At 39.4% G+C, this 14,248-nt stretch overlaps 1 protein-coding gene across 1 annotated transcript; it reads left to right on the forward strand.

Moving 5' to 3' along the window:
* The first annotated feature begins 2,015 nt into the window (after positions 1-2,015).
* ampd1 lies at positions 2,016-13,066 on the forward strand. The gene is made up of 17 exons (XM_044350852.1): positions 2,016-2,137; positions 3,561-3,572; positions 4,599-4,607; positions 5,458-5,623; positions 5,806-5,959; positions 7,532-7,697; positions 7,820-8,039; positions 8,422-8,551; positions 8,990-9,184; positions 9,628-9,759; positions 10,035-10,198; positions 10,452-10,578; positions 10,946-11,109; positions 11,429-11,549; positions 11,710-11,883; positions 12,240-12,350; positions 12,622-13,066. Exons 1-17 carry the CDS (start codon positions 2,116-2,118, stop codon positions 12,775-12,777), a joined length of 2,223 nt encoding a protein of 740 aa, XP_044206787.1. The 5' UTR covers positions 2,016-2,115; the 3' UTR covers positions 12,778-13,066.
* The last annotated feature ends 1,182 nt before the right edge of the window (positions 13,067-14,248 follow it).

The following is a 14,248-nucleotide window of genomic DNA, read 5'->3' on the forward strand; positions in this document are numbered from 1 at the left end:
GTTTTATTTGATAAGGTTTTTAGATACCTGTCTGAGATTTCTACCTCTATTCCTATGGGTCCCCGAACCCTTAAGGGCCTTACAGACTCCAGAATACCTATGCAACAAATACTTTGTGGTAATTTGATTGATTGCAAATTTGTGTGGCAAGATGCACTGAAGCACAATATAAACTGAAATAGTAAGGGCATTTTAAGCTTTTACTTATACCATACTTTTTTACCTTTACCATAGTTAAATAATAGGCCCTGTTTTATAGAAGGGCCCTGTGTCAAAAATCAGGTTTTAGCTTCTTAAATATTCTTAGTTGCCATTATGCTTACATTGTGCATATTTGTAAATAATAGGATGTGCAGAAAATCCAGTATTTGTATTTGTACCTGTATTCATTGAGGCAGCAAAATTGTTTGTATTTGTATTTGAATAAATGTGGAAAGAGGCTTAAAAATCCTGTTTTTGTTTTTATTATGCTTTTAATTTTAGAAAATGTAAGTGTTACAATAAGTGTTCATGAATAAACTATCGTACGAAGGAGGTCCCCACACCAGGTCTCGAACTGGAGTCTCCCAGATCATAGATGACTGCGTTGACTACTGAGCTAAAACTTCACTCATTGCCTCACAGCAGACAGACCTCTACCTATTTATACACCCATAACACAGAGACAGCACACTGAGTAACATGTAGGGAAGAACTTCAAAGGCGATTCTTGCTTTGCACTTTTCATTTATTGCATATTTTTTACAACCTAACTTTGTGGAAAGGAGAAGGGGAACAACAGGTTATGGAGAGTCCCTTGAGAGCACTTTGCATATGTCAGTAGCTCAGCTTTATCTCTGCGGAACACCTCCAACTCCAGGAGTGATGTCCAAATTAGGAAATGTGCGTCATGTAGCAGGTGGATGTGACTCCCCTCGTTGAGACCTGCTGATTGTCATAACAGTGGAGCAGAGGAGAGAGATAGCGATGTAGCCAACCTGCGCACTGGTATTTGACATGGTTTTCTTTTCTTCCCAAAGACAAATAATTTTTAAAATATTTGTATGAAACAAATATTTGTAAAAAAAAAAAACAAAACAAAACACTGTTTGTGCTTTGCCAAATAACATGTTTGTATTCAGGCACACCCCTAGTAAACTAATTTGTTTTCAGTTCAATTATATCCAAGCTAACTTGAGGGAACTGTGGTGGAGAACCAGTACCCACATTTTGTGTTTGCCTTGGGGCCCCTTAATGAGGTAATTTGGCCCTGTCAATTATATAAAAACTAGGGAAATAAAACTCAAACTTCCTGCATGGCTAGATACCTAAACTTTATTTAACTTTATTATATTAATATATGAGTTTTAAAGAATCTGATAGAGATATATCAGCTTGTTGTAAAGGATCTAATATTCCCCTTCTCATTTGAAGGTTATTGTATAGTAGTAGCAACATAATGCTAAATGTGTTATGTTGGTAACTACAATATGACACCACTTGGACACTCTGGTGAAAGCTACAAATCACTGCTGTCAAGTGAAAGGATCATGTCCAATTTATGGATTTTCACGTTTTCAAATCAGCTGAAGGCCCCATGGGATGAGAGAGTCCTCTCCTCTTGTTTTTACGAATCTCTGAATAGAGAGAATAGATGAGTATCCGAATTTAAATTAGATTTCAAAATGACATTTTCACCCAACAGCAACACTAATAACAACAACGAACAACACCTGTCGAATTTTTATCAAATACAAAGGTGTGTTGTGAATATGCTTAATATTATTACACCTATTAAGCACTCATCTTAAACCCAAATACCATGTGCAGACCAACAGCTATCAGGGTGTTATATAATATGAATCCCCTCACACACACATACTCCTCTCTTTGTCTACAACTGTGCCTGTCAGTGACTCCTGCATGCACACAGAGAACTTAAAATAGAGTTGGACACATATGAGTTCCCTGTTACATCTGGGCGTGGGCACGGCAGGTTCTGGTTACACGTGAGGCAGAGGGAGCTTAATATTGCAGTGACCCAGCACAGGGCTCCACACTTCCCTACTACAGTGGTCCCGTGGCTGACCACCCCACACCAGTTTTCAGGGAGCGTTTCACTGGAACAACGTCACCATGCCTAAAGTCAAAATGCCAGGTGAGTACGGGCAAAATGATGTATGTTCACTCTCACATGCAGAAGGAGGGTTAGATAGCATTTTTAAAGGGTTATTTTTCACGGCTATAAAGTTGAATTGAGGAAAGCGTTCATCAATAGTGTAATCCATTTCAATTTTATTGTGCTTTCCAATGGAATATATTGGCCAACTCATGAAAAGTTGTACAAGAAAACTGAAGATGCCACCCTCAGGTCCGCTTGTTGAGATGTACGGAAAGAATGAAAGTGAGAACTCCCAAAACTCTGCAAAAAATGCTTTGGATGTTTCTTACAGGGGTCACACTCCGTACTGTGCAGCATATCAGCAACCATTCAGCTAATAAATTCCCACTTGTTTGCCGGCACAAATTGTAATATATGGCACTAACAATTGTCCTGACAGCTTTAATGGCAGGTTCACTGGGGTTAAAATGCATATAGTTCCAATATGAAGTCCATACTGACTGTCCATAGACAGTCCATACTGACTAATATAAAGTCATCACATGGTGTCATCTTCTGTTTACCTTCATTTTTCTTATGTGATCTGCACCGAAGCCAAATTTCTGAATAGTTCTAGTAATTTTTATAATATGTTCAATCAGCAAAGTTCAACATAAAAAATACCTTTCTGAGCTTCTTTGTAAGGATTCAAAATCATGTCATAAACTCCAGAGCTATGTATCAGCCTCTGAAACCTTACATAATGATGAAAATAAATAAATTGAGTACCAGCTGTGAAAATGTCACGAGAGTATGTTTGATGGATGTGATTTGTCAGCAGATTCTCACTGGTAAATGTGACGGGAGATCGGATCACGCAGTGACTTTTGCTTGGTTTTGAACTCCAGTTTTTCTTACTATGTATACTATGTGTTCTTTCACATAGTATGTCCCCAGTATAAAAAGCTTTATCATACTAGTATTGGTGGTGAAAGTGTTTGAGACTGTTTACACTTGTTGTGATATCCTGATGTGACTGCAGAGATTTCATAACAGGGTTGTCATGCAGTCCACACAGGCAGGTCTTACAGTCTGGCGGAGCAGGTGTGGAGAGCTGATGACAAATGTGTTTATGATCAAACTGATCAAATTCAGATGAGTCTAATATCATAGAGTCATATGTTTCCCTGCTTACCTCTAGTGACCTTTAGCCATGCAGATAGTTTTGGTTTTATTTACCAAGGTTTTGAGATACAGTGCAGATGAACAGAATCAAATTTTTTCATTTGGAATATTCAGCAACGTCAAGAAACAGTGTCCTGGGAATTTTTCATTTTCTACTGAAGGAATAGTCCCACTAATAAGCAAAGGTTTTTTTGGTGTAGATAACTTGTTATTGCTGCTTTGACATAACCACGTCTGTTTGGTTTTCTTCTAACCTGGACCGTCCCACCCTGACTGGGACATTTTGCTCAATCAGATGAGGAAGAAAGTAAGTATGGAGTTGAGAAACCACTTGGAGAACAATGTGAAGCGGTTTCAAATGCATGGTTTACTGTATAGATGTGAGACAGTCACATCATCAATTAAAGTGCATTTGACTGCAACCTACAAATATGGATCTTAGTAAATGAAAGTCTATTCTAGATGAAATGGAAAGTAATATAATATTGAGGAAATGGACACAATTTATTAATCTATTGTTCACATTCAGTATTAGTTGTCTGGTTCATTAAATCATATTTGTTATCAGATGTCTCACAAATGTAGCATCCTTGATCAAAACTGAACTGAAAGTGAACATTTTACATTAATAAATGACTTTTCCATGATATCTCACTGACTCTTCCAACATGGGAATGTTTGACAATTAGCAAAGCAACGCACAAACAAGACCTTCAGACTTGTTTGAACCATCAGAGGATGGTAACAATATTGCTTATACCTGAATGCCAGGGAAACACAGGAAATGCATCTACACATGCATGGAGATGTAAGAAAGAAATGGCAGAGGTGTGGAGTCACATCACCTGAGTATCCTGCACATACGATTCGAAACCTGCACTGAGACTGCAATATCTTCTCTGCATGTACCATCAAGATGACCAATACTCTTAAATTCAGTTTAACAACCATGTGTCCTCTCCATTATCCATTCTGACACTGTGTGTTACCTTAATCGCACTTACCCATTTACCATAAAGTGTATGCATCGGTCCAGTGTCTGATTTCATTGTGCATATCTTCAACATCTACTCTTGCATGCATTTCTATATACTATATTGTAAATAACTGTTAATATTATAGCACAGGTACAGTCTGTTCCGAAAATCTCATGCATTAATTATTACTGCAGTTAAATGGTGCATTCTGGTATGCATATACTGCAGAATACAGTAAAAGATTGGGCTTGTATATCATCTCACTTGAATATAACATGTTTTAACCCATGTTTTTCTAACACTCTCTTTTTTGGGGTTTATTCTGGTGGTGCTACTCTCTTGCTGGGCATGATCAGTTCATCAGAGTAAGTATGGAGGGTGAGAAGTGGAAATCAAAATCACTTTAGTCATATGTGCAATACTGGAGTTGTTGTCCTTGAGTAGAAAGCCTTGGCTGTTGGCTAGTAAGTGCATGCAGCATATAGAGTTTGATCCAGAGAGAAGTTGTCTCTGTGGCAGGTGTTGAGTAATGGCTCTCATGCTGTGCACTGTCATTGTGTTTGTTATGAAACTTGAGCGCCACTTAAGTACTGTTGTTCATACCTTGGTTCATAACTCCAGTCATTTTGGACCTTGACCCTCTTTTCATGTCATCTTTTCAGGGCATTGATAAATTATTTAAATCATGTCACTCCATTATAGAGCTAAAACATCTTGTTTTCCAGCATGCAAACAGTGACAGATGATAAGAAAATGGGGTCTGGAGTTATACATTTAAAAAAGGCGCTACCATCTTGTATTTATGTCTCGAGTCAACTGTGTGTGTTGGTGCTTCATCTCTGTAGTTTCTCTATATGCATGGGACTTTACATGCGCAGCCCAAACTGGAGAGTTGTCAGAGTTGCAGAATTGTAGTGGCTGAGTCTGTCTTTGGTCATGTATACAACGCATGTGCTGGAGTCTGTATACTCAGGTAAGGTATGTGCTTTTTTATGTCATAGATGGCTAGGATAGGATGTCACGTCCGCTATGTGTTTCATCTGTCATGCATTTACATCATTCAGCAGTTATATTCATGCAGTGATTAGCAGCCAAGAAGTTCTATTTGTGGCTCACCTCATAGCTATAGCCTGTTTAGTTTAGTGCTGCATGATGTGATCGGAGCAAAGTGTATTTCTTGTTGCACATTGCCAACACTTTTGTGGTGCCTGACAGAGACCGATGATACGATGCGGGCCTTCGCGGAGAGAGTCTTTGCATCTGAGACCAAAGACGAGAACATCCGCGATGAGATCTCCATGTTTGATGTGGATGACGACTGTCCCATCCTCAACCATGAGTTGGCCCAACATCTGCATGCTGAGGATGATGCTGTGAAACGGTGAGATCAGTATCCAAGGTCAATTTACATGGTAAAAAATAATACATTTACCTGCTTTTTAACACAACTTAAGGACCTGTAAGTTCCCTGAAAGTTACCTGGTGTTAATATTGAGGGAAATTTGGTTGAGTTTGGGTGGGAGGATGAAGCCAACCACTAACCGCACCACTCCTCATCCACAGCAAGAGGCTTCAGCGCAGCCGCACCATGGCCATGCCTGGAGCTGTTGCCCCGAAAGGTAGTGCCCCTGTAGTGTCAGTGGAAGTGGACACGCCCACCTACCTGGAAGTACCTGACTTCCAGAGAGTGGCCATCATCGGAGACTACGCCTCCGGGGTACCATTTATTTTCCTTCCATGCTAATAACATTCACTGGTGAATTTATATAACATATATATAAAGTGGTGGTGGTGGTACACTACAACACTGTAAAACATTTTAGCCAGTTCAACTTAAGAACATAAGTTTCTTTAATTTTTGTCCTAACAGTATGAATTAACTGAACTAAACTTGAGTAATTTTTTATTAAAGTCTCCTCATTAGTTGTAAAGTAAAACTCACTGAATTAAGACCACTGAACTTGTTTTACTTTTTTAAATGTATTGGACGCTGTCTTTCATTATGGTTATCAGTTTTTGTCATCATCTGTGAAAGCAACCATGACTGAACATGTATAAACTGACAAGTTTCTACCATTTAACTTTTTTCAAACTTAAAAGAAGGCTTAAAGGAATATTCTGACAATTTGGGAAATCAATATCTGTCCATTTGATATAAGGCTACAAGTTAGCTTAGTTTAGCATAATGACTGAAAAAGGGGGAATCAGCTAGCCTGGTTCTGTCCAAAGGTAACAGGAATAAAGCAAATAAGTGTATTGTGATAAAATGTCAACCTATTTCTTTATATTTAATAAAACTAGGTTATTTAAATTAGCTTAATTATGAAAAGATTAGCTGATTTCACTAAATTCCGGTATAATGTTTTACAGTGTAGTAGCAGTATTCTTTACCACTACATTCCTGCGTGTTACTCCAAGGTTCCCGAGTTAGACTTGAGTCAAGTTGAATGCTTGAGGTATTGACTTTGAATTTCACTGACTATACAGTATGTGTCTATGGGTCAGTGGCCTTACAGCCTGCGCCCTACTAACAGAGGCCCATGAATGGAGCTCATCTGAGACCAGGCCGGGTTTTAGGTTTCATGACTGTGGGTTGACATTTACAGGGAGAGAAACACCTAGGAGGAGCTGATTGTTATTTCTGCTTTAGCTCAACTAAAAAAATCACAAACACTTGTTAAGATACATTTCAGTTTACTGACTACAATGATGTATTTCATAATATCACAGGGAGCAAATGACTGCTTCACATGATGCAGCAGGTCAAGGAAAACAGAAACCTGACAACTATTGCAGTTTACAGCATGTTTTCATAGTATCATTGTGTGGTGAAATTGTCTTAATACTGTCTTACAGGACGGTAAGACTGTGTACTAACCTTCTACATGATAATATACACATATTTAAACAAGCCAAACCAAAAAGTATTATTACTTTCCTGTATTATTTTTACTCAGTTACTTTAAATTATTGAAAATTTGTCAATGACAGATAATAAAACCATCAAAACGTTAGGGTTAGTTAACAGTTTGGCTCCTCCATTCCTTACTTGTATCTTACCTTTTCATATCTGCTTGATCCTTTTTGCCTGCTTAATTAATTGTCATCTAATAAATGGTTGTAATAAGGTTTTTGCAAGAACGTAGAGCTGGTGTTTACTTAAAGTATACCTTACATTTTAACATAGTAACATATAGTTGTAAATTTTGCAAAGGAATGCTGTTTTTTGTTTGTGATCAGTTGAGACTTAAAGAGATATGTTACAGTATCATCTCTTCTATCTACTCAGGTGACCATGGATGACTTTGAGCTGTCCTGTAAAGGTCTGTACCGTGCCTTGACCATCAGGGAGAAGTACATGAGGCTGGCTTATCAGCGCTTCCCACGGACGGCCTCCCAGTACCTGCGTGAAATGGAGGGAGAGACCTTTAAGATAGAGCATCAGGTGCAGCCAGGTGAGCAGACAAAGGAGACAAGGTTCAGCAGGGAGGTGGGGCTGGGCTTTACACACATTTTATGATATAATGTTTCCTGTACCACCAGGTCTCTCAAATGCTATATTTGTATGTATCCGTAGTTTTCACAGCTCCTCCAAAGGATGGGGAAGACCCCTTTGAGACGAAGAACCTTCCAAAGAATCTGGGCTATGTTGCTCGCATGAAGGATGGTGTCATCTATGTGTACAATGACGCTGCAGCTGCTGACAAACATCAGCCCAAAGACATGCCCTGCCCTGACTATGACACCTTCATCGACGACATGAACTTCCTCATCGCTCTCATTGCACAGGGCCCAACGTGAGTCATTTAAAATGTGTTTACTACTCTGTTTTGAATATGAATATCTCCATTCTCTCAGTTGTCTCTCCATGATCTCACCCATACCCAACTCCCAGTACAACCCAGGTCATTCAAAACCATGCAAAGAATTTACCACCTTCAGCAGATGACTTCTTTTAGATGACCCTTTGGCTTGTGGACTATTAAATAATATACCTCAAGTGCTCAGTGTGTGGTCCTGGGAATCCACAGGGGCCCTTGAGAGGTCCACAACAAAATGCCATACAATACAATAACAAATAGTGATTTGATGTAACAGGAACAGAGGCTATTTCACTGCTGCACGTGTATCACCTCACACTACAGCTCACATGTTATTATGCTCCTCTTTGGTTTGCAGTAAGACTTACACTCACCGCCGTCTGAAGTTCCTCTTGTCCAAGTTCAATGTGCATGAGATGCTGAATGAGATGGAGGAGATGAAGGAGGTGAAGCAGAACCCCCACAGGGACTTCTACAACTGCAGGAAGGTAGCTATGAACAGCATTTAGCATGGACACTGTAATTTGATTTGCTTTAAAACATAAACTCAACCCAAAATCAGCCTAAAGCCTATGCTTCTGGCCATTTTAATCTGAAGGGACAAAATATTAGCATAACAAAAAACAAGATGAAAGATGTATGGATACATTTCCCACCAAGACTGGATTTTAGATGAAGGGAGATAGTAAAATAAAGATGACAATGTATACATAAATGATGAGATAGTACATTCTGTACATTTGAATTTAGATATTCAATTTCTTTAACTGCTTAGTTTGCTGTCTTATTCCTCACTTACAGCTGCCATGCACCTTGTGTGTGTGTGTGTTTGTTTAGCTCCCTCTTGTGACCAAGCAGAGTTATTACAACACATAAACCCCCAAAACCTCAGTGATCCACTCCCTGTCATCTCTCTGCCATTCCAGGTGGACACCCATATCCACGCTGCTGCCTGTATGAACCAGAAACACCTTCTGCGCTTCATCAAGAAGTCTTACCGTGACGACGCTGACCGCGTCGTGCACAACCTCAAAGGTCGGGAGGTCACAATGAAGGAGCTCTTTGAGACCCTCAACTTGCATCCATATGACCTCACTGTGGACTCCCTGGATGTGCACGCTGTACGTTAATCAATTGATGAAACGTTAGTGGACTTAGATTTGGACAGACTGAATTACCATGTAAAGGAAACATAAGATGTTACCATTCTCTGACTATCTTGGAAAGCATCCAAGCACGCATACTGGTGACTTTCTTATCATCAATTCACCTATTCATGAGATTCAGATATCAAAAAGTAGTTCAGAACAACAGTTAAAGGTTTCATACAATAAACTAGTGTGTTTCAGCAATGATATGAATAATATATATGAAAATTACATTATTATAATTTTACAGAACATCCAAAACTGACACTTCAGGTTACCATACCGTAAATCAATCAGACACCAGATTTTGCAAAGACAATTGCTAAACCCCATGTTACAGTCAAGTACCTACCTAATCCTTCAGTCAACCTTCCTTTACCTAACTCTTGTTTATTTGTTTCCTCCTTTTTTTGAAGGGTAGACAAACCTTCCAGCGTTTTGATAAGTTCAACGCCAAATACAACCCTGTAGGAGCCAGCGAGCTGCGTGACCTGTACCTGAAGACAGAGAACCACATCAGTGGAGAGTACTTTGCCACCATCATCAAGGTTAGTTTCTACATAATAAGATATTGTAGATAGAAACATCCCAGAGAGACTATTCTAAAAAAACAAAAAGTTTTGATGGCAGTGATTCTGTTAGCCAAAGACCCATATTTTTGTAACCCAACTGACATCCAGTTCGCACATGCAGTATGGTAAGCCAGCGTCCTAGGAGATGGTACTTTCTGTTTTCTATTTAGCAGCCTACTGACAAGCCAAATACTCTACTCTGTATTGAACTTCATGTGATTTGAGCCTGACTTGACCTTTGTATAAACCAGGAAGTAGCCACTGACCTGGAGGATGCCAAGTACCAGTACGCTGAGCCTCGTCTGTCCATCTATGGCTGCAACCCCAATGAGTGGGCCAAGCTCTCAGGCTGGTTCGTCAAGCACAGAGTCTACTCCCCAAATCTCAAATGGATGATTCAAGTACCCAGGATCTAGTAAGTCGTTGTGTCATGCATTTTTGTTCCAACTGTGAGACAGACAGATAACTGTTTAGCCTGTTGTGGATAAATTATAATTTCTACTTTGCCTATAGTCCATGATGTTAAAGAATACTCCACCAGAGTATCAAATACTCACCTGCCATAAGCTTGAAAGGCTGTAAAAAGTTTTCATGACGAACTGACGCTGTGAACTATGTAATTCATGTCATGTAATGATTTTAATTATTATGTTTTGTTTCTATCTTAGTGATATCTTCAGAGGCAGGAACTTTGTGCCCCACTTTGGCAAGATGTTGGAGAACATTTTCCTTCCCGTGTTCCAGGCCACCATCGACCCACACTCCAACCCTGAGCTCAGCATCTTCCTCCAGAATGTGAGTCAAAAACAATCGGAAAAAGACACAAAAAATTCTAAATCTTGGTTAAAGAATGGATTTCCTTTCCATAAATTATGAATATAATTATGGGAAATATGACAAAACATCTACCAGAGTTGCAAGACATGACATGACCGGACATGTGAACAGAAGTTTTGCATTTTCAGTATTAATCTCAAACATGAATATTAATTTATGCTGAGATGTAGTCAAACATAAAGGAATGCAACCAGTTAACCAGTCACAACTACCTTTACCCCAGACTCAAAGACACCAGAATAACCAGCAGAGGAAGGTTAAATCACCTGAGAGGCCTCTGTGCCATTGCCCCAAATACTTAACCACTCCCTTTGCTGGTGTGTAGGTGACAGGTTTCGACAGTGTGGACGATGAGTCCAAGCACAGTGGTCATATGTTCTCAACCAAGAGCCCCAAACCAGAGGAGTGGGACATCACCAAGAACCCCTCCTACACATACTACATCTACTACATGTATGCCAACATCACCATGCTCAACCAGCTCCGTAGGTGGGTAACTTTGTCTCTGTACATAGTTTTGTCTTTTTTGCATTGGCGTGTGGAATATTATAATTTAATGTTTTCTGTTTTTCTTTATTTTGTGTTCACATCCATGATACTTTCTACTCATTTCTTTAAATCTCATCTCACCCCTAAAATACTCACAGTGTGTGCACATTTGACAATACCATAACAAAAAAAAATATATATATATATATATATATATATATATATATATATATATATATATATATATATATATATATATATATAAAACAAATATATGTTCTTTCTGTAGTATAATACTTGTTTGTCTTCTGCTTTCCAGACAGAGGGGGATGAACACATTCATGTTCAGGCCTCACTGTGGTGAGGCCGGTGCCGTCACCCATCTGCTGGCTGCCTTCATGACTGCTGACAACATCTCTCATGGCCTCAACCTCAAGAAGGTCAGTCCTCTTTACTAGATAAAGTGGAAGCTTGGATGCAGCACCTCACTTCCTGTTATCATTGTCATGAAGCACAACATGACCATGATAAGAGAAGATTAAAATACACTGTAAATTAATCATATACAGTACATCGATCTATCAATCTATCCACCACCAGAGTCCTGTGCTGCAGTACCTGTACATCCTGGCCCAGATCCCCATCGCCATGTCTCCCCTGAGCAACAACAGCCTGTTCCTGGAGTACGCCAAGAACCCCCTGCTGGAGTTCCACAAGAAAGGCCTGGTGGTTTCCTTGTCCACTGATGACCCCATGCAGTTCCACTACACCAAGGTCTGAGCACATGGAGTGAGGGCCTTTGATGATGCTGTAGGAAGTGGTGCATACCGTGCTGTGTACAATGGTTATTGTATTATGTACATATACAGAGCTATGCATTTTAGTTTTATTTGCACGTCTTAGATTCATATTCTGCAGGCAAAGTCATTTACAGCACACTGGCAGATAAAAATATGCTATGAAATGCTCTTCAGAAGACTCTGTATAGCCTTATACCCATTAGAGGAACAACACAACTCTGATGCAGTTGTCAACAGTCAATGATGCCAATCACAGTTCCTTGGTAAATGTAACTTGAAGTAGTGGTGATCAAAATATCAGAGTGTAAATCTTGTCCTTTATGTTCACAGGAACCTCTGATGGAAGAGTATGCCATTGCAGCCCAGGTCTTCAAGCTCAGTACCTGCGACATGTGTGAGATCTCCAGGAACAGTGTGCTTCAGAGCAGCTTGTCTAATGAGGTAACACACAGATGGAGAGCTCTAAGTGTGATGATGCTTTGTTGACCTTTGAACACAATAATTATCATTACAGTTGTACGCTGTGAGATCTTTCTTTTTATGTTGGCAACATCCATGGTGCAAAACAGTAATTGTAGTGGTGTTTTTGCACTGTCCAGACTCAAATCACCATACTAATTTTGCTAGTATATACCATGTTTCACATAGAGGTGAGGTTATGCTCTTATTTGCACTAAAACATGTTGGCTTGTGGTTTTCTTCTGTGCTCCAGGAGAAGAGCCACTTCCTGGGTCCAAACTACCTGAAGGAGGGTCCAGAGGGCAACGACATCCGTAAGACCAATGTCCCCCAGATCCGTATGGCATATCGTCATGAGACCCTGTGCTATGAGCTCAACCTTATCAAGGAGGGCCTGAAGTCTGAGTAAATAAATCACTTTTGTGAGAAATAAAAAAAAAAAACAGTTCAGGAGTCAAAAACGTATCCCCAAAATGTTTCTACATTTGTTTTTCACAGTAACTCTTCAACAAACTTAAAAGAACTGGCCTTCTAACACACTGATGTTCTCTTGAGTCATTTGGAGAAAGACAGTTTGTTGATAATTGTCTTCACTGTATATCATCTGCACTTGTCCAATTGTCTTCTTCAAAATGCGTATTCCATATGGAGACACATCATGTATAACAACGAAAGTAAATAAAATGTGAAAAAACAAAGTGTCTTTGTGTGGTATTTTCCCCAATGATGCAGCTCATAATTAAACTAGTGTTACACTGCAACATTATTTGCTCAACAGCAGGATCTTGTCTAGTTGTGTTGACTGTGGGACTTGGCACACAGTGCTAACACTGCGCTCATAAGTTTCTGGTAAGCTCTGACCTGTAAGTTATAAAAGAGACTTGGTATGCTCTTATTCGGTGCCTTGTTGCTTTTACGCCATGTACCAAAAGTAATTTTCTGATGACTGCCTAGACACATAGCTGTGTCAGCGAAATGAAGAGGAAAAATGTGCATCAGTCATGCAAATTTAATGGAGTCATTAGCCTGAGTTGTTGCATAATGCACCCTTTTAGCATTAGTTATTGACAGAGCTTCCATTATGTCTGCCATTTCCTATAAAGACACACCTCTCATATTATTGAACCTGAAAGTGGGCTGGCAAAGGTTACTCAACAGTTTCAGTGCTCTCCATCACTGTGCTCTTCCAAAACATCACATCTCGTTACTTTATAAATGAAAGGCAAAAAAGTTGTGGTTTCCCAGTCACATTTATTAAAGTCCCCCAACATAAAAATATGTTTTCCTTCTTTTTCTTGCAGTTGAATGTTTGAGATTCACTGTGCAGAATGATATATGTGCAGAGTTTGACACCGGAAGGCTGTTTTCACATTCATCTGCTGAAAGTTTCTCTGTGCTCATTGAAAATCTAATTTTAGGGAGTGGGCCTACAAGCATGATTTGTGACATCACAAATAGTTTGGAAGCCAATTCTGGTCCAAAAAGTGTGATGTGGAAACTTGAAGCCTCCAGTGCACAAACACTGAGAATGGACTTTCCAGTGCAGTAGGAGACATCTTGTGTCCAATGGTTAAACTTCTAAAATGAAATATATTTGCATATTTATACATTCTGGGATTTCTAATGAGAGAGAAGGAGCAGGTGTCATTTTAAGAATTCTAACAAAATAACTGACCTTTTTTGTGGAAAAATATATCAGACACAAATTATTGCTCAAAGAGTGTTTTATATAGGCCTACACATCTTAAAACATGTTTGGAGGGGATTTTTAACTTGTGGGGTCATGCAGGTGCAGCTCATAACACAGTATCTATATTTCCCAGGGCACTTGAAGACAACAGTATTCATTGTGGTTGGCACTGCAGTTGACGTGATGACAT

This window comes from Thunnus albacares, chromosome 5 (genome assembly GCF_914725855.1).
Source record: "Thunnus albacares chromosome 5, fThuAlb1.1, whole genome shotgun sequence".
NCBI lineage: Eukaryota > Metazoa > Chordata > Actinopteri > Scombriformes > Scombridae > Thunnus > Thunnus albacares.